Below are 21,792 nucleotides of genomic sequence, written 5' to 3' on the forward strand. Positions count from 1 at the left end.
GATGTTATAGCGTAGGACAAACTCCCGGCATTAAAAATCAGCACGAGCAGCGCGACTTAGTTCATGCAGAACTCTGCAAACTATGCCCAGGCCTACACACAACCACTACACTGCTTAGCATTGTATCATACAAAATCACTGTTAGATATAGAGTCTACTACTCTGTATTTATAATTTCTTTGTGATTCTTTTAGCCACATCATCTATGCGGCCCACGGAAGCCAGCACGCCTTCAAGACAATCAGTACCATTGAGTCAACAAGACAAGACAATGTTGAGGCTGGCACCCAGCAGCACTCAGGTATAAAAAACACAAGCAACCAGTGTGTAATGTTTTCTTTGTAACATGTAAACCTGTCCAATAATGAGTAATTTGTGAACTCAGTTAATTGTACTTTAAAACAAATTAGCACAAAGCCAGACAATAATTTCACTTTTATACTGACTGCTGTTATTTCATGTACTCTAAACTTTGCTCCATGTGGGTGTCTTGGAAATGTGGTTGCATATCTAAATGCGAACAGATGAAAATAGATCAATGATACTGCACTTTACAGCATTACAGATGGCTTAGCAGTCTTGAATGGTGGCATCTGCTGATGAGGTTTTATCACTAGCAAATTACACCTTTAAACTGCATGAAGGTTAGGAACAGGTTTGCCTGGGGTCACCGAATAGGGCAGTGCCTCTGTCTTGCTGCAGTAATTTGGTCCATTTGTAGTCTTGGACGCTTTAGATCACTGAGCAATGTCCACTCCCTCACACTGATCTGGACACAGGCTCTACCCCCCCCAACTGGAAGATGTCTGAGAGGGATCCTCAATTCAAAATATGCCTCTCACTAACCTCTATTTAATATCAACTTTTAAGATCTCCCACATTCCGGGTGGTTCTGAGACCAGTGATTACTCATTTCACCCTTCCTGCCCCAACATCTTCTCTATCATTTACTGGCAGAGAAGCTTTTCATGTCTCCTGCTGGTGCACTCACTGTCATTCACAAGGCCAATCAGAACTAAATTAATCACTACTGAAGGACCCAGGAAACAGAAAGTAGGTTTTAATACATTTACACTTCATCACTGATCCAGCATTTGTATAAATATCAACAATAGACATTAAATGAACTTGAAATAAACTTTTCCTAAATCAAAAACAAAAGAAAAAAAAGTGTATTTTAGCAATAGTTATGCCTCTATCTCTCTATATATGAAAAAGCCATGATAGAAGATAATAGCACTTTGTAGCTTGTCAATTTAGCACTTATGATTGATACATGTACACTAACTTATGGCTCATGCATACATCAGTTATTTTATTGTTTCCACTAAAATCCCAAGTGGAAGTGAATGCCGTGATCAGGCATTGATTCTGTAGGACATAGTATTCACAGGGCTATACAAGCTGCTGCAGGAGCTCCAACTCAAAGCAAGCTGGCTACATGCTTGTATCTTAGTGCCTGGTTCCCTGTTCCACCCTTTTAAATTAAAATGTAAGATTTGTGACACCTCAGCATTTTCATAGCATGAAGGTGGATTAGCAGTGCTTCAGATTCTTTAAAATATATTTATTCACATGATTTGTATAGCTTTAACAGCATGCAAGGCTATAATCCAGGATGCATAAAACAAGATTTAGAGGAAAAATGTTGGACAGCATATAGACAGTTATTCTACGGCGAAGATGTGGATCTTAAAGAGACTGTGGATATCCAAGTGACCAATGGTTCATCCTAGTTTCTCAAGATACAGGGTATAGAAGCAAGCTTCATGAGCTGCTGAGGCACAGCCCAATCGGAGCTGAAGTAAAGTAAGAGATGTAAATGGAAGGTTGGGAGCCCCGCATAGAGGTATGGTTGAGTGGGTAATCATGTCATTTGTCCTGAAGGTAGGTTAGCCTACGTTTATGAATGGCTTTGTGTACCTAGCAAATGGGCTTGAAATGTGAGCATTATATCATGTGTGATTTGTTAAGTGCAGTAGAAATTTCAGAAGAAGACAGTAAAATGGTCTTGTCAAGCATTAAGTAATAACCGTTTGAATCCTGAACTCTGTCACAAAAATCTTCGCACTGAAGTATTTTTTTTTTTTTTTTTTTTTGAAACCGTTTATTACAAAACTCAAAAAATATACAAAGATGGGCCTACAACCTTCCGGCCGGCCGCTAGTAAACAAAAGGAGCATATGATACACATTGTAGAGCGCGCGTTGCGGCTAAGGAAGATGCACAGGAGTTAGCAGCGTTGATAGCCACACCATCCGGACCCCACTGTACGGTTTCATTTTAAACTGAAATAACAACCAGAAAAAACAAAAACCACAAGGCAATCTACAATCAGAAATAGCAGCATGTGCTCCCCTGAGAGGGGGACCCTACCAATCCATAGGAGTATCAAGAAGGGGAAGAGATCAGGATTAGGGCTGGGTAAAACTCAATGCCCGGAACAGGGAAGATGGGTCGGCTACGGGGATGGGGCAGGCGACGGCACTGAAGTATTTTTACTGTTTGAATTTTTTATGTTTGGACAGTATCCCAGAAGTGTTTTTATTGGAAGTATGCTCAGTTGCCATCTCTCTCCTTATAATTGCATTTAGGGTGCAGTGTCTTATGTGGCTAGTGGAGGTAACTTTACAACTCCACAGGGACCTCTAGTTACAGCCTTTGGTACTGCACCCTTTCCTTGCTTTGTTGTTTTTCTTTTTTTACTTATGCTACTGCTTTCCACCCAAAAACTCTAACCCACATTATCATTTGCAAAGCCAATAGCTCAAACTTTCAAGAATGAGAGACCTATTGCATTGTAAATGCTTGTTAATAGGGTTGTCACCTGTTTTTTTGTGTTTCAGGCTATAATACCCCCTCAAGTGCCAACTGAACATCTACCCCAGCATCATATGGCCCAACCGATAGCCCCTCCTCAGCAACCTACTCTGGTATATTTGTTTGATTTTTCATTGATGTATTTAGGTGTGATTGTCATTTTAGAATGTTAGGTATGAGTGCCCATTGCAAACAAAATTGGTGCTAGGGATGCTATTTCACACAAGGTCATCAAGTCATTTTTTAAATTATGTTATATGATGCCTGAGCTGTAGACAAAGGCAAGATCCTAGTCAGATATGTACGATATTGCAGGAAGAAACGTTTATATGCTTTCGGGGTGCTTCAGAAAGGTAACTTACAATTATAAGTAATTTACACATGTAGTTTCCTCCTACACGTAATTTTACTACTTTATGCTATTCAAAATCTGAGTGTCAAATTACTCAAAAGTGCAGCCTTACACATCTCTACCCCCTGAAAAGGAAGAAGGAGATACATTTATGAGTCTAAGGGGCTGATTAGGATGGCGGACGGAGGCACATCCGCAGTGCTGGCGGTGTCGGAAAATTTCCTTTTCCGCACTCCAGCGGAGGTCTTCGCGACCGCCGTATTACGATGGGCAAACATAGCCCATTTTCCGTCCGCTGCGGAGTTACGTGAACCACCAGAAATCCCCCTCCGCACTGGTAGCGGAAGGAGCCAAAAGAGAGGGACCGCCGTGCGGAATGCGGTTACGACCACCGGAAAAATTACGATGCCTCAAACAGCCCATCACACCGCAGCGGAGAAACCGCCCTTTCGGGGACAGCAGAAACACTATTGCGGATACTGCAGATAGCGAAAAATGAATTCCGAACACCTCCATGCTGTCCTGACTGCTGGGCAAATGGCGGTCTTGGATCTTTCCGCAGTAATTCCGACTACCGCGGATGGATTCTCAGCTTTTCCAGCGGTATATCCTGGAATCTGATCTCCACGGTAGGATGTTTCAGGCAGTGCATCCTAATCTGACCACCGGTTTTCCCGCGGTACCTGCGGACAGTAATTTTCCGCTACCAGGGCGTTCGGAATGCTTTTGCGACCGCCATCGTAATGAGCCCCTAGGTTACTGGTGCCAAAACTAAACAGTAGGAAGCCCAGGACCACACATGGCGAACCCCTGATACTGCAACATACCCTTTTAAAAAACATTGGAAAAGTTAAACCAATAAAAACAAAGTTAAACCTAAAAAACATTGGAGTTAGGACTCAAGGTAAAACCCCATACGAAATGATGTTAAATTAAATAAATGTTTTAAAATAGCTACAAATATTTGTAATCTAATGTTAACAAATATATATGACAAAAACATATTAATTATAAAATATTTTAATAACCTCTTCTGAATAGTTTAAAATTAATGTAACTTTTTTTCAATTGAAATATAATGAAATTACTTTTCATTTATGCTATACATCACTTTAAATATTTACTAATGAATAATAAAATATTTTTGCTGTGGGTGGGGATTTATTTTCAAAGTAAACTTCAGAAAAATCATTTTAATGTAATATATTTAAATTAAATAATGAATTGAAAATTACGTAACTAGATATGTAGCATTTTTGCTTTTTTCTATGTTTAAAAGCCTACATAGAAAATTAATTTACTATAATATTACATTTTTTACTTTTCCCTATACTTTACCATACTGAAGTCGTCGCCCCTACTATGGAGTCTCTCTATGGTCAAGTGTAGCGAAAAGTAAAAAAGTTTATTTAAATTGAAAAAATATAAAGGTGGTGCACAGTCAGTGTGCCCTTGATGACAGCCCCCCGGAGGGCATGAATCCTCCCCGGATATCAACCGGCAGGCGGCAGCAGTCGCTCACTGCATCGTTATGCCAGGGGATCTCTAGCCCCCTTTTGGGTGCGACCTGCACCATGAACGATAGATCCGTACCGTATTTCACTAATGTGCTGCACTCAGACCTGCTGCCAGTTCTCATATTCGTGGGGGGGGGGTTATTAGTAATAGCACACACATAATCATGCCACAATAAAAAAAAGAGGCTGGGAAAGTGTGTGCACTTAATCAAATTATAGTAGAATGGGATGAGATGCAAGGAATTAATACACATTGTGTGGCTATCTGGTGGCCATCAAGACCCCTTTAACAGTCCATTAGCCATTCTCTTTTTTAGCGCATCGGCGTATGTGGCATTCGTTTAATAATGTCTTCTCTAACCCATTCCATCACAAGCATAACTCTACCAGTACAAATGGCACATGGAAGAGCTTGAGAACAAAGGATCCTTAAAAGAACTTTGTCTTTAGGATCTAAATATCTCTGTTTTATACAATTGTTTGCACATTCATAGGGGTCTTTAATTAAAAAAGAAATAAACTCCTTTCTCAGTGGGCTAAGTTTGTGCAGCCTAAGGTTGGTTCGCTTGGTTCGGTTGCTTGGCGGTGTGCTATACTGCAGAGAGGCGGTCCTAGATGACGGGATGATGCATGCTGAGGTTCATTATTTTGATTCTCTTTTATGCAGCCCGCGTATCCTTTCCCTGCACAGCTAGGGATGATGCACCAACTCAAGGAGCAGCTGGAGGAGAGGACCCGCATCCTGCAGGCAGACATCAAAAACCAGCAGGAGGAGCTCCATGTTATCAAAGAGCAACTGCAGATGGTGCAAGACTCCAACCTGCAGGTAGAGGGCATCACGCCTGCGCGGAATGAACAGGCGCTGACTGTGTAATGCGCAGCAGGCACTAAGCGTACTCTGCCCATTTGCAATTAGATCAAGAGTATGAAGGGCGCTGGCATTAAACATAACGAACAAAGCTTTCATCAATGGCAACATGCTCTTTCTCTAAATGTGTGCATCCAGCGCCGTCAGCATAAAGCACAGGAGGTCTCGCAACTTGAGTTAATACAGTCAAAAATAATACAGGTGCACGGTTACCTTGCTGCCGTAATTTACATTTTAAATACAATTCTATGGAAAAGACCTTCCTGTTTCTCTAATTTCCACGCACAGACACATCGTAGTACCACAAACATAAAGGTGGAGACATACTAGAAGTATTGCATACTAGAAAATAAACAGTATATATATCTTGCACCTCGCCCTGAAGTTACATTAATAATCCACATTTTGTAAAGCGCAAACAATCACCCGTAAGGGTCTCTAGGCGCTGGGGGCCGCCGGGAGGATTAAGCAAGCTATTGCCCAGAGTCACATGGTGCTGGGCTAATCTGCCGCCGGCACCAGGGATCGAACCGTGATCCCTAGATTCCAGAGTCAGTCGCCCTGGCCACGGCAACACACCTCTTCCCAATTACACATTAGAGCTGCCATCTCCTTAGAAAGCCTCTAACTACAACTTGAGAGCCATTAAAGACAGAGCTCACTGCCCGCACTTGAGGTCAACACTGTGAGCAAAATAAACTTTTTAAGAGATATAGGGGCAAATTGGCTTCTCGCACACCTTCTCTGACCTAAGTCCATTCTTGCACTCCAACATTTTTCACACCACAACCTTAATGCATGTGCTACTGTTCGGGCTTAGGTGTAACTCTTAACATTTGGAAATGCTCCCCACCTACTCTTAACGTCAGTGCAGCCCATACCATAATCTTCTGCTAACGCCTTCAGACTTCCTGAGACTCTGACATCTACACACCCCTATGCACATGCCAGCAGACATGCCTTATCCCTTTCTCCTCATCACAATTACTCTATTCAAAAATCTAGTTCTGCCTCTCAGTCTGACACCACAGTCAATAGATAGATAGATAGATAGATAGATAGATAGATAGATAGATAGATAGATAGATAGATAGATAGATAGATAGATAGATAGATAGATATTGTATTCATCTTGTTCCTTTATTAAATGTATTCAGCGCTAACTAGGGAGAGCAGGAACTTTACATTATTTCTGTATCCAGTATTTTAGCATTGTCGCAACCCTTGTCTTCATGGTAGAGTAATCATCCTATTTCATCCGTGCACCTGGCTGGAAGTGTTAGGAGTCCCTGCATCCAAATCAGCGGCAATGCGGGCACCTTCCAGTCACCTTAATGCAAGCTCACCTACCAATAAGGTGTTGTTCGAAGAAGCCAAGGGTGTTTGGGACATGGAATTCATGTCCGAAAACTCCCCTGTGATCACCCTCCCTGCCACTCATGGTTCTAGAATACATGTTAGGAGTTGGTATACCAAGTTTCCTTTTTAGAGTGCAGCAGATGTCGACAGACGGCATCTTCTTTTTAACCCCTTCCCCGCTCATGACGGAACCACTCCGTCATGAGCCACGGTTGCGCTGTGCTCATGACGGAGTGGTTCCGTCATGCTGCGGCCGTTGGCGGCCGCTCCGCCCACGCGACGCTAATTCCCCGCCTGTGCGGGCGATTAGCGCAGTGGGCGGAGACGTGACGGAACCACTCCGTCATGAGCACAGCTCAACCGTGACTCGTAACGGAGTGGTTCCGTCACGAGCACAGCGGACCCGCAGCTGCCCCCAAACCCCCCCCAGCGCCGCGGCGGAATTCCTGCCGCGGCGAAGGGGTTAACTTTATTTTTAAGTGCAACATTATTCAGTTTTGACCCCCACTCTAAACCAAGTCTCTTTTGAGCCCTATTTTAGGATAGCGATGTCACAGGTTAAAAAGAATGCTCCAGGCACACGAAATGGACATAGACAATGAGAACGGATAATGTGCAGCAGACAGCAATAGAGGCCAGGGTTGGATAAGCAGTCAGGCAATGGCTGATGGGGTGGCCTGGTAGATCAGTGTGTGGGCCGGCATTTTAGCAGTTTGTGGGCCAGTTTTTACTGTTGATTTCCCCACTATTGCCACAAACATTGCCTGTAGGAAACGCAAATGCATGCGGTGTCCCATAACTCACAAAATAGCAATACAGCGTGTCTTTAAAACTTTAAAAGTTGAAAACTGCCCTGATTTCCAAATGTGGGACGTTTTTGTAGCTATCTGGTTTGCTACCGGGGGCTGCTCCTATTTTGGTGCCCGGGCCTATTTTCTGTCCTAGTCCGACCCCAATAGAGGGTAATTAAGGCTTGCTTACACCAAAGACATTGAATGCATTACGAACAGCCATACAGTGTAGGGAATTCACAACAATGTGTGCAAAAAAAGACAGAATTAGTTCAGTTCATTTTTGCCTACTTGAAGTCTTTGCCGCGTCATTATGTTGGAAAACGATACATAAATATAATCCTATAGGGAGAGAATATGGAAATCAGGGCCATATCCATGTTGGATCTCAAGACATAGCAAATGCATTTATGATAATTTCAGTCTGAACATGTAATTGTCTGTATAATTCAAAGAGTATTGATTAGTGATGGTAGTAATTGGCCTCCTAAAATGCCTAACGTTGATCCACCCATCTTGTTCACCGGGAAGTTTAAATGTGTACGTGTGTTTTCTTATACCTGTCCACAATTCTCAGAAAAGGCATTCTCAGAGAATGGTAAACACTCTAAGGCATTGATTATGAGAGCCATTTTGATTCTGACGGGGGCCAGTTATTCTTGTCATCGGGTACAACTTTGGGATACATTGAAGCTTTATCAGTGGAATTGGACTCCTAGTTTCCTCTGAGTAATGAGGATTTACTGCCACAACCACTTGTCATTCCTGGTAACGTTGCACCCAGTGGTTCCTGGTAACCCCGGTAAGTTTAAGTCCATGGAGGCAGAACTATCTGGTAAGATACCCGGACACTTATAATGAGGTTCTAAGAGCTGCCGCAGCCCAGGGCTGATTCTACAGGAAGACTAGGCTGTTGACCTGGCAGCCTTTAATAGCGGGGTGCAAGATTGCTCTTGCAAACAGCAATGGTTGCCCCTGCACCACGGGAAGGTGGCCGGCAGAATATTGCGACAGTAAGGTTTCATTCTACTCACATGCACTTCATTTGTTTTAAAGCACTGGTAAAGGCTGACTTTACTAATAAGAATCTATATCTACCAGCCACGGTCTGTGCAGGTAACAGCGGTGGGGCGGTGGGGCCATGTGGGGGGGGGCTTCGAGGGACGAGGCAGAGAGAACATTTATTATTTATTTAATTTTCCCTCGGTATTGTCTCTCAAAATCCCCCCCCATGGGGCCCCACTGCTGTTACCTGCACGGACCGCGGCTGATATCTACCCAAATAAACACTTCTCAGCATCATTAAGAAGAGATAGTTAAAGACTGGGAGGAAAAAAAATAACATCCTAACCTATTTTATGCAGTTTGCATTCAGGTCTTTAATGACAGTTCGTAACAGTCACGGTTCTATATTAGGGTTGTATCTCATGAACTGCAGTGACAAAAGGGTATCTGTGACAAAAGCAGTAATTCATTACTCAGCTATCCACATAAAATACAGATCTGTGATCTTCAGGGTATTTGTTCTTTGCAGCAGGCATATTAACCCTTTGCGCTACTTTATGGTGAGTCAAAACTGCCACTGGACAAAACTCCGATCTCTCTGCCTAGCAGGAACATTAGTGACAAGAGTTATCTTGACATTTTTAATGCTGCCTGAAAACTAGATGCACAAGGAACTCTGCTGAAGGTGTTTATTATCTGTAAGTTATTGCTAAACATAGAGCCCCGCTCCTGAGGTCAGCGTCCTCTCCCCAGGTCTTACCAGTGCGGCCACACCAGTTGCACTGCCCTAAAGCCGGACCTGCTTCCACTAGCCCTGTAGCACACATTTACAGGAAATAGGGATTCATGTTCTTTTAATGCAGGAGACATCAACAAATACCTCACTGTTGTTTCTACAAAAACAAGGGTCCCTAATTTAAGACAATCTCTGCTACACTTCATAGGACGTCACCTCGTAATCTACACTCCATGCCCCCTGCCCACACAGCGGCACCATTACCCACTGAAATGCTACAGTGGCTTAAAAAGTATTAAGTGTACTTCCCAGCTGGACTACATGGTGGATATAGTCTGATGCACATTTATTTTCACACAGACTGAGGTAATCTCTTTTCCCAAAGGAGTTTTAAAATAAATTAAATATGTAAAACGCCCTGATGCAGAGGCAGAGTGTTTTGATGTGGCACCAAGATAACAATATGTAGCAAAGTGCTCAGCAGGTGGCTTAGAATGGGATGACTAAAAGATTAGCTTCAAAGGTAATTACATTAGTCATTTGATGAGCCTTCTTTGGAAGAGCGTTCTGCCGAGCTAAGGGTAAAACTTAATAAATACAGTAGATCATTTAGAAGAGGACATGAAGGTAATGTTTACCTCTCCTGCTACCTTTTCAGTTCTCCTCAATTTTATTACTTCCAGCCCTTAATTTGAGCTGGTGGTTGCAGGTGGTGGGCACTGACCCTCAGTTTGGTGACTGGGTCTTATTTATAATCATCAGACTTTGCCCAGAGTAAGAGAGAAAAAAGCAAAAAAGATCAAAATCTGATTTAAAGGGCGAAAGCAGGGAGGAAAAAGAACCTTTTAGAGTGAGACCAAGTGGAAGGAAGTATACAAATGGTGGGAAAAAGAGGCATGAGGTGGAATCAAAATTAGACAACTTAGGTATTCAATAACCCCGCCATCCAACATCGCAGGCGGTGGGCTCCTAAAAATAACATTAGACCTACAAAGTTTTATTTGTACTTTTTAATTTAAAAAAATTAGCCACTCGTAGAGTGATTCACTTTGTAGTGTCAATGAATATATTAGTTTTGGAGAAAAACAAGGGAATGCAATCTATCACCGGCTTAAATGCTGGTGGTATAAACATGAGGGAGCCTCCTCACAGGGGTGTGATAGAGAGTACTTCTGTAGTCATGCATCCCCTGCTTTTAAATGCTTTTGTGACTCGGCCCCATAGATTGCATCTGGCTAATGACAGTAAAAGAGACCATGGGCAACAGAGATTAAGTGTTCCAAGCCATAAGTGCCGAATTTACAAAGAGCAATATGTTACTATGTTAATGTTATGCTTGAGACAAGTAATAGCAGCAATTAGCATGGAAGGTGAATGTTTGTACAGGAACTGATTGAATGGACAAATAACAATGTTTCAAAAACATTTGTGCACCTTAATGGAATCTATAGGTATATTTTACTATACAACATCACTTATCAATACAAACAACGTTTAATATATTTTATATTAAATGAGTATGTAGAAAAAGTTTAAACTGTTTAAATCACAGTACATTTAACTCAGAAAGCATCTGGCTTAATGTGTGTTAGAAACGGGGTCTCTAGTTGGCAGGGGTAGGCACCCTAGTCCAAGTAGGGACCACCGGTTCCGACAGGGTGAGTCTCAAAATATCCTAGACCACCCTCTGGTAGCTTGGCGCAGAGCAGGTAGGCTAAACTCAGGAGACAACGTGTAAAGTACTTGTGCAACACACACACCCACAATAACACAGTGGAACACCACAAATGGACACCACACCAGTGATTTATAAAAATAAATGTCTTTATCTCAAGTCTTAGGCAAGACCAAATCAATAAAAATTCCACACATATATCACAAGCTCTTATTTGCAATGTTTGCTGACAGTGTTCTTTGCAAGGGAAGCAATCTTGCAAGTTCTGGTAGTCTTTAGGCAAACTGTGTGGTCACTAGTTTAGTCTCAGAGCTATAAAGGAAAACGTGCGCAGGGACCGTATCCCTCTTAGTCCCCGGATAAGGATCTTTAGCCCGGGATTCCCCTTGGCTGGTTGTGGCTCAGTGAGCAGCAGTTTATGGAATAAATGTGCCCCGTGACTCTTTGGCAACACCAACTCTGATGTGCATTAAGAAACCAGGGGAACCCTCAGTTCTGGGTAACACCCCTTGTGCAGCGAGTGGCATTACTGTGTTCTCGGTCGGTGCTTGAAAGAATTATGCCCTTCTAAGATCCGGCCCCCCCCAGCCGCACGACCAGCAATCCCACTAACCCCCAGTACGCCCAAGCAACGTGACAAGCGGCAGTGCGGGTTGCACGTTAGTTACCTGGGAGCTGGTCTCTTGCTGCGGTCTGCTCCGGGGCGATCCTCCATCCTGAGCCTCTCTCCCTCTTGTTGGTGCCTCGCGGGGTGATCGGAGCGGTTTCCCGGGGTCCGGGTGCGGCTTCCCTCGCTGCCTGGAAGCCGACGTCTTGCTGGGCGGTTCCTTCCTCAACGGCCGCACGTCCCGGGCTAATCTCGGTTGCCAGGCAACTCATTGCAGCCAGGAAGCTCCACGTAGCTTTTCTTCGTCGGGTGATCTTGCCGGAAAATTGGGCCAGCAGCGGAGACGGCCTCACAGTTGTTCGCAGTGCTCCCATGGTCACGGGCGCACGCGCACCTCAACGTAGTGGTGATTAGAACCACAAAGCACTTCCCCCACTAGATGAACGAGGTCTCAGCTGACAACTCGGGCCAGTGGCGGTGATCTCAGGTGCAGTTTTGAATCCGGTCTTCAGTAGAGTACAGGCACCCGCACACAGCGCTACGGGGGTGATTTTAAGAACGCGCTCAGCTCGGGCCAGCGGCGATGATCTCTGGGCAATTTTATTGATGGTGGACGTCCCCAAGTTGAGTGTAGCCCCACGCACACCACGTGGTGGATGATCTTAAACATGGAGTCCTTTTCAAACAAGGCAGATTTAAAATTGGACGCAGTTCCACGTGCACGGTGCTGCAGGGACAGTCTTTGGAGTCTGTAGTGTCCTTGCGAGCCCCCAATAACTAGGGGGACAGTCAGTCAGCTGTGGAGACACCCTGGAGATGTTGTTTTAGTCTTCCCTAGCAGCGCCAGATCAGCAGGGCAGGGCAGGACAGCTCAGCAAGTTGGGGCAGCAGTTCCTGGGAGCAGTCAGCCTCAGCAGTGTGGCAATCCTACTGGCACAGCAGTCTTCACTCCAGCAGAGATTCTTCCTGGCCCAGTGGTGTAAAATCAATCAATCAATCAATCAATCAGTGACACTTATAAAGCGCGCTACATACCCGTAGGGTCTCAAGGCGCTGGGGGGGGGGGGGGGGGGGTGCCGCTACTGCTCGAACAGCCAGGTCTTCAGCTTCTTCCTGAAGGAGAGGTGGTCTTGGGTCAGGCGCAGGTCGGACGGGAGGGAGTTCCAGGTCTTGGCGGCCAGGTAGGAGAAGGACCTTCCCCCTGTAGTCGTTCTTCGGATGCGGGGGACGGCGGCGAGGGCGTGGTTGGCTGATCGGAGGTGGCGTTTGGGAGCGTAGAAGTTGACTCGGCTGTTGAGGTAGCTCGGGCCTTGGTCGTGGAGGGCTTTGTGTGCGTGGGTGAGGAGGCGGAAGGTGATTCTCTTGTTGACGGGGAGCCAGTGAAGGTCTCTCAGATGTCCGGAGATGTGGCTGGATCGTGGGATGTCGAGGATGAGTCTGGCTGAGGCGTTTTGGATCCGCTGGAGTCTCTTCTGGAGCTTGACGGTGGTCCCGGCGTAGAGGGCGTTGCCGTAGTCCAGTCGGCTGGTGACGAGGGCCTGGGTGACGGTCTTCCTGGTCTCTGTGGGGATCCACCAGAAGATCTTCCGTAGCATGCGTAGGATGTTGAAGCACGCCGAGGAGACGCCGTTGACTTGTCTGGTCATGGAGAGGGAGGAGTCCAGGATGAAGCCCAGGTTTCGTGCATGGTCTGTCGGTTTGGGTGCGGTGCCCAGGGCGGGAGGCCACCAGGAGTCGTCCCAGGCGGAGGGTGAGGAGCCCAGGATGAGGACCTCCGTCTTGTCCGAGTTCAGTTTCAGGCGGCTGGTCGTCATCCACTCGGCTACCTCTTTCATCCCTTCGTGCAGGTTGGCTCTGGCGGCGGCGGGGTCGTTGGTCAGGGAGAGGATCAGCTGGGTGTCGTCGGCGTAGGAGATTATGCTGAGGTGGTGTTTGCGTACGATGGCCGCGAGGGGGCTCATGTAGACGTTGAAGAGGGTGGGGCTCAGGGACGATCCTTGGGGGACGCCGCAGATGACTTCGGAGGCCTCTGACTTGTACGGTGGTAGGCGGACTCTCTGTGTTCTTCCGTCGAGGAAGGAGATGATCCATTCCAGCGCCTTGTCCTGGATTCCGATGTTGCTGAGGCGCCGTACTAGGGTGCGGTGGCAGACCGTGTCGAATGCCGCGGAGAGGTCTAGGAGGATGAGGGCCGCTGTTTCTCCATTGTCCATCAGGGCTCGGATGTCTTCGGTGGCGGCGATGAGGGCGGTCTCGGTGCTGTGTTTGGCTCGGAAGCCGGACTGTGAGGGGTCGAGGGATCCGTTCGTCTCGAGGAAGGCGGCCATCTGCTTGTTGACGGTCTTCTCGATGACCTTGGCTGGAAACGGGAGAAGCGAGATGGGGCGGTAATTCTTGAGGTCGGTGGGGTCCGCTGTTGGTTTCTTGAGTAGAGCGCTGAGTTCGGCGTGTTTCCAGCTTTCAGGGAAGATGGCGGTGTCGAAGGAGGTGTTGATGATGTCACGCAGGTGGGGTGCGATGACAGCGTCGGCCTTGTTGAAGACGTGGTGAGGGCAGGGGTCGGTCGGTGATCCGGAGTGGATGGAGTTCATCGTGCGGATGGTGTCTTCGGTGCTGATCGGGGTCCAGGCGTGGAGGGTGGTGGTGGGGGGGGGTGGCTGGTCGGTCGTGGTGTGCGTTGGTTGGTTGTTGAAACTGCTGTGTATGTCCGTGATCTTGTTGTGGAAGTGTGAGGCGAGGGAGTTGCAGAGGTCTTGCGATGGGGTGATGTCGTTGTTTCCTGCGCTGGGGTTGGAAAGCTCTTTCACGATGTTGAAGAGTTTCTTGCAGTTGTGTGCGTTGTTGTCCAACCGGTCCTTGAATGCTGTTTTCTTGGCGGTGCGGATCAGCTGGTGGTGTTTCCGGGTGGCAAGTTTGTAGGAGGTCCTGTTGTCCGGTGTCGGTTCCCTTTTCCAGACTTTCTCGAGGGCTCGGCAGTTCTTCTTGGAGCTCTTGAGTTCGTCGGTGAACCATGGGGCCTTCTTGCTGCCGGGTCTGCTAGGCGGGGTCCTCAGCGGGGCGAGTTCGTCCGCGCAGTTGCTGATCCACTTCGTGAGGTTGTCGGCGGCCTGGCTGGGGTTCGCTGAGCTGGCAGGAGGGTGTTGGCTCAGGGAGGTGGCGAGCTGGTCTGCTGTGATCTTGTTCCAGCTTCTGCGGGCGGTCAGTTGCTGGTGTTGGTGGGTCGTCGTTCTCTTGAAGGTGAAGTGGACGCAGCTGTGGTCCGTCCATTGAAGCTCTGTGGCGTGGCTGAAGTCGATGTCTGTGCTGGATGAGAAGACGGCGTCGAGTGTGTGTCCGGCGAGGTGGGTGGGGGTGGACACCAGTTGCTTGAGTCCCAGGTTGGCGAGGTTGTCGAGCAGGGTGCTGGTGTTGTGGTCGTTGTTGTTCTCCAGATGGAAGTTGAGGTCTCCCAGGAGGATGTAGTCAGCGGAGGGGAGGGCATGCGGGCTGACGAAGTCGGCGATGTCCTTGCTGAATTGCGTGCGTGGTCCAGGGGGTCGGTAGATCAGGGTGCCTCTGAGGGTGGTGTTCGGGTTGGTGTGGATCTGGAAATGCAGGTGTTCGGCGCTGGTCAGGGTGTTGTCGGTGCTGGTCGTGAGACGGATGGTGTTCCTGTGGATGATGGCGATGCCTCCTCTCATCTGGTTGGCGTTTCGGTCCCTCCGGACGATCTTGTAGCCCTCTGCTAACAACTCGGGCCAGTGGCGGTGATCTCAGGTGCAGTTTTGAATCCGGTCTTCAGTAGAGTACAGGCACCCGCACACAGCGCTACGGGGGTGATTTTAAGAACGCGCTCAGCTCGGGCCAGCGGCGATGATCTCTGGGCAATTTTATTGATGGTGGACGTCCCCAAGTTGAGTGTAGCCCCACGCACACCACGTGGTGGATGATCTTAAACATGGAGTCCTTTTCAAACAAGGCAGATTTAAAATTGGACGCAGTTCCACGTGCACGGTGCTGCAGGGACAGTCTTTGGAGTCTGTAGTGTCCTTGCGAGCCCCCAATAACTAGGGGGACAGTCAGTCAGCTGTGGAGACACCCTGGAGATGTTGTTTTAGTCTTCCCTAGCAGCGCCAGATCAGCAGGGCAGGGCAGGACAGCTCAGCAAGTTGGGGCAGCAGTTCCTGGGAGCAGTCAGCCTCAGCAGTGTGGCAATCCTACTGGCACAGCAGTCTTCACTCCAGCAGAGATTCTTCCTGGCCCAGTGGTGTAAAAAGGATGTATGGCCAGGACCCTCCCTTGTATTCCCTGGTGCCTAGTCACTAGAAGGGGGCAGAAGTTTCTGGAAGGATGTAGGGGGTTCTGGGGTGTTTCCTGCCTTCCCTGACCTGGCTCCTGGCTGTCTACAGTGACAAAGGCAGGGTTGTTAAGTCTATTGTGGGGCAGCCAGGCCCAGCTCATTCAAATGTAAAGGTTTGAATCACCACTCCCTCCTCACAGCCCAGGAAGCCTATCAGCATGCAGATGGGAGGGGGGAGTCTGCAGTGCACAAACTAAGTGCAGGCAGGAAAATGAACACTTTCTAAAAGTGGGATTTCTAAAGCAGTAGTGCCCAAACCCCATATACCACTAGAGAGGGTCCCCCGCTACGATTCCAACTATACCAAACATGAAATACTTATTAGGTCCCAGTCAGAAGTTATCCTATAAGGGGGGTTCCCAATATTAACCTATGGAGGGGTAGGCTGCACTGCAGGGGCCTGTGGCAGGTATGCCAGTGTCACCATGTTTTTAGGGGAGAGTACCTGCACCTTAGCACTTTTTAGCAGTGATAAGGTGCCCAGAGTCCCAAGTCCAACAAAAAGTGGTGGTCAAAGTGGGAGGCAAGGAGGGCAAAAATGTAGGGGGAGACCGCCCTAAGGCTGACAGGTCCAACAATGTGCATTAGCTGTGCACAGCATAGCTTGGAAACAGTGAGCAGTTTCCAAGCTCACTGTTTCCGAACTCGCTTGTGCACTAACTTGGAGAAATTATGAGCTAAGTGTATTCGCAGTAGACCGTGCAATCTCATATGACCAGGCGCCCAACTCTGCTCTGACCTAGTGCATCGGTTCATTACAGAGTCCTAAGTTTGCAATTTGAAAGTACTTGAGACTAATATTGTTAGCCGCAAATGAATTACAAGAAGTACTAACGTCCACCTCTTTCAATACTCCAACAGACCTAGACGAGGCCACGCTCCAATACACAAACTGGCTGGAATCAGCCGGAATTCTACTTGCTCCAAAGAAAATACATCGATCTAACAGAATACAACCTTCCTCCCCATGGTATACCCAAGAGCTCAGAGACCAAAAATTGGTCTGTAAGCATCTAGAGAGAGCCTGGAGAAGGGAATATAAGGACAAAGAAAAAAACTAATATAAAGCAGGCCTAGACAAGTATAACAAAATGCTACAAGACACAAAACAAGATTTGTATATGAACAAAATCAACTCAGCCACAAATTCCACAAAAGAACTTTTTAAAACAGTATCTGCCTTAGCATATCCTGCCCCGCCGCCCATCCCGGCCAATCAGGTACTGTGTGACAAAATCGCTAACTTTTTCTTTGAAAAACGTTGATGCCATCTTTTCATCCTTCAATAATACTAAGATTAATACGTTAACCACGCACCCTCCTGAGATAGAGACAGGACATATTCCCGGAACATTTTTAACCGAGTTTGCCAAAATCACCACAATAGACATCTCTAACGCCCTGCTGAAAGTGAAAACAGGTTCGCCATCCGACCCGTGCCCAGTCTCATTTTTAAAACGAGCAGCTGAGCCTGTTGTCTCTACTCTGACTTCCATCATTAATGCCATGTTTGTGGAAGGATAGTTCCCCAAACTCTGGAAGGAGGCATCGATACTACCCTTCCTCAAAAGGCCGAGTCTGGGCCCTAAAATTGTGAATAATTACAGACCTATCTCCCGACTCGCCCTTCCGACAAAAATAGCAGAGAAGGTTATGAATGAACAACTCAGCTCCTTCATGGAAAAGGCTCAGGCACTAGTCCCCACACAATATGGCTTCCATAGTGGCCATAGTACATAAACTGCACTTCTCAAATCGACAGTAGAAATCAGAGCCATTATAGATCAGGGAGGAAAAGCAGCCATGATCATGTTGAATCTCTCTGCGGCCTTTGACATGGTCCATCACGCTTTGCTGATGGACCGGCTGCAGGAGTTCGGAGTACATGGTCAGGCATGGAGACTACTGAAATCATTTCTGTCAGACAGACTACAGAGTGTTACCCTGGGGGAATTTGCCACTAAACCTTACTCTCTCCCGTGTGGGGTCCCCCAGGGGTCATCATTAAGCCCTACACTTTTTAATATATATGCTTCACTTCTTGCTCCCCTCATTGAATCATTCGGTTTTAATTTGACCTCATGCGCAGACGACACCCAAATTGTGGTGTCACTAAGGCCAGAAGAATTGCAAGGAACATCATCCAGATTTCATGATTACATGATAGCTGTGGGGAACTGGATGGCCCAAAATTGTCTTAAATTGAATTTCAGTAAGACGGAGGTGGTTTTATTCAGCGATGATGTTAACTTCTGGACCCCGGAATGGTGGCCAGACACACTAGGTCCTCTTCCCACGCTGGTCAAAAAGGCTAAAAACTTAGGAGTCTGGATAGATAACAGACTCAACCTCAAGGATCAGTTGAATGCAGTAGTCTCCTCCACCTCCTACATTCTAAAAGCCTGTAAGAAAATCCTGCCAGTCCTGCCCAAAAATAGTCATCAAATAATTATCACAGCTTTAGTAATGTCCAGACTGGACTATTGCAACAGTCTATATGTTAACATCCAGGAAGGACTAATAAATAAATTACAACTCCTGCAGAACGAATCAGCCAGACTGCTGACTGGCACTCCCAAACATGCCTCCATATCAGCAGAAATCAGAAGGCTCCATTGGTTGCCAGTGCGAAAAAGGGTTCAGTTTAAGGCTATGTGTACAGTATACAAGGCACTTTATCAAACTGGATCCAACCATCTCAAAAATCAATTCCAATGGTACAAACCAACCAGATGTTTACACTCTTCTGACACTAAACTAGTTACGGTACCTTTCGTAAAAAAAGCCAACTGGGGGGGGGAGAAGCTTCACGGTTGGGGCTGCCAAGTCATGGAATGGACTCCTGATGCATCTTAGAGCCATGCCAAGCCTACTGGACTTTAGAAAGGCTTTGAAGACTTGGCTCTTTGCTAGCTAGGCTCAATTACTGCTTTACCTCCCCTCCCACGCATTTGGATCCAGGTAGGACTTCAAGCAGCGCCAGGACACCCTCGGGTAGCAGTTTGCGCTTTAGAAATATAAATAACATTAACGTTATTTCCGAGTTGCACCAGCAGTAACATCAATGTTTCCAGAAAGGCTTCTCATTCGAGAAAACTGTTTTCTCAAACACTGCATATTTGCTCAATCATGTCTTAATAGTATCACAGATATTCTTTTGAGGTTTTTTTTTTAATATATGTTTTTTTATTTGCAGTTAGTAAAGGCAAACATACATAAGCAATTCATTACTATACATGATAAATACATGTCGAATACAGCTTTTCTTTCGCCTTGATACGAGACATCTTAACCAACCATTGCAAAAATGTCAGAGGATCAGCCTCCTTCCATCTTTGCAAGATCAGTGACCTAGCTACAAGTGATGCAATAAAAACATACTTTTGTTGTAGTATTGGTATGGCAAGTGTATTAGTCAATCCGAGAAGAGCAGTACTTGGTTCAGGAGCTAAATTTATTTTGAGCTTGTTGCTAAACCACTGATGGAGCTGGTTTCATAATTTAGCTAAATCCGGACATGCGAAGCAGATATGGAGCCAGTCCCCAATAGGATACGTGCATCTGAAACATGCTGCTGAAATAGAAGAATACATTTTAGAGAGTCCAAGAGGGCTTTATGGGCCCAGATGTTATAAGCTCTCAATGCTTGCATATCCAGCCTACTACCAATAGACTTTTGGATCATTTGTAAAGTTTTAGGCGTAATTTTAGTCTGAAGATAGCTAAGTAAAATTTTATACCAATTGCCTGGCCCTCGGCTTTCTTTTATATAAAAATTAAGACTAATCAGATTTACTTGTGGATCTGAGGAGACTTGAGAACTTCTTAAAAAGTTCCTAAGCTGCAAAAAGGAAAAGATTAATGAAGATGAAAGTCCTGGATAGGACTGCTTAAATTGATTCCAGGATTTAATTTGATCTCCTATGAAGAGATCCCTAAAACAAATTACTCCTAATCTCCTCCAGGATGATATATTTATTAGGCATATTTGCAGACCTATCCCCCTACTGTGGGAAATTAGCATTTTGGGATGAAGAGAGGTAAACTGATATTCCTGCTTCGATTGGAAAACCCTATCAAAGAAAATCTTGGGTGTCTTATATCTACTTTGCTTTGTGAGCCTCCGAATTTAAATAAAGGGAACAAGGTGGGAATCGGATAATATCACATTTGTAAAGCGCGAACACTCACCCGTAAGGGTCTCTAGGCGCTGGGGGCCGTCGGGAAGATTAAGCAAGCTCTTGCCCAGAGTCACATGGTGCTGGGCTAATCTGCCGCCGGTGCCAGGGATCGAACCGTGATCCCCAGATTCCGGAGTCAGTCGCCCTGGCCGCGGCGCCACACCTCTTCCAAAACCATTTGCTCCAAGTAAAAATTGCAGCCCAGAACACATCTGGTAATTGACCTTGTGCATCAATCAAAAAAAGCAGCTTGGTAATATTTTTTAAAGTGAAAGTGCAAGTCCTCCCTCTGCAATTGGTTGTTGTAAAGTCTCTGATTTTGTACAATGTTTCCTGCCAGACCAGACAAAATACCGAAGTATTTGGTCTACCTCATTAAAAGATGTTGGGGGACTTTAATTAATAAATTTGAAAAAATAAAGAGAAATAGAGGTAAAATCATCATTTTAACGACAGCAATTCTCCCTATCAGTGAAAGTGGTAGGTTCTGCCACTGTTTTAGGAGATTTCCAGCCTTCAGAAGCGTGCTTTCATAATTAAGCTGGTATAGCTGGAAAGGGTCGTGTGAAACATATATCCCTGAATATCTAAATGGACCGCGAGACTGGACCTGATTCCGCATATCTAAGGGGAGGACCTGGTCAGAGCAATTAAAGAGCATGATTTCAGATTTGGAATGATTAATTTTGTACCCCCCCCAGGTCGGCATTCAGAATGTTGTGTTGCTCTGCTGACAAATATAGAATTAGATCATCTGTGAAAAGTTTTAATTCTGGAGCACCCGGAAGGGGTGCTCTGATTGCGGTTCCTGTCGTAGTAAAGATGCTTGAGGCTCTATAAATAGCGCAAAGAGCACTGGGGACATTGGTCAACCTTGCTGAGTGCCTCGTTTAATTTGTAATGTTTCAACGGTTTGAGAGTTTTTAATATAATCTTTGCTTCGGCATTACTATAAAGATTGTTTAATATTTTCATGAGTTATAAGGGGAAATACATTTTCTTAAAATTGCAAATAAGATTTCCCAAGGAACTAAATCAACAGCTTTTTCAGCATCTATCATAATAATGGTGGCCTCTATGTCTTTGTGAATATAATAACCGATTGCCTGGACTAGAAAGTTGATATTACTTGCCAACATTCTCCCAGGCAAAAAACCTGACTGATCTCTATGGACCACTAATTGGGCAGCAGTGGTCAGTCTTAATTCCATAATTTTAGTAAACAATTTGTAGTCTGTGTTTAAAAGGCTAATCGGGCAATTAGAACCGGGATTGTCGGGTGGTTTTCCTTTTTTGATGAAGCTTATGATAACTGCCTCAGAGAAAGATTTCGGAAGATGGTTTCCTTCTATAATCGCGTTAAATAGCTCAACAGAAATTTCCATTAATTGAGGCAGAAAAACCTTATAGAATTCAGATGGAAAACCATCACAGCCACATGCTTTGCCATTAAGGACCCCCGAATCACTTCCTGAACCTCTTCAGTTGTAATCAGGGCTACTATAAGAGCTTGCTGGAAATAGTCGAGATTGGGTAGGTGGA

General features: G+C 45.9%; 1 protein-coding gene across 1 annotated transcript in view; it reads left to right on the plus strand.

Moving 5' to 3' along the window:
• LOC146829363 (neuronal PAS domain-containing protein 2-like) overlaps nt 1–21,792 on the plus strand; it is a 498,088-nt gene that overhangs the window by 438,635 nt on the left and 37,661 nt on the right. Inside the window, exons 14-16 of the mRNA XM_085608028.1 lie at nt 195–301; nt 2,847–2,933; nt 5,357–5,515. Coding sequence (XP_085464154.1) covers nt 195–301; nt 2,847–2,933; nt 5,357–5,515 — 353 coding nt within the window. The remainder of the gene's footprint in view (nt 1–194; nt 302–2,846; nt 2,934–5,356; nt 5,516–21,792) is intronic.

This window comes from Triturus cristatus, chromosome 5_2 (assembly GCF_964204655.1).
Source record: "Triturus cristatus chromosome 5_2, aTriCri1.1, whole genome shotgun sequence".
NCBI lineage: Eukaryota > Metazoa > Chordata > Amphibia > Caudata > Salamandridae > Triturus > Triturus cristatus.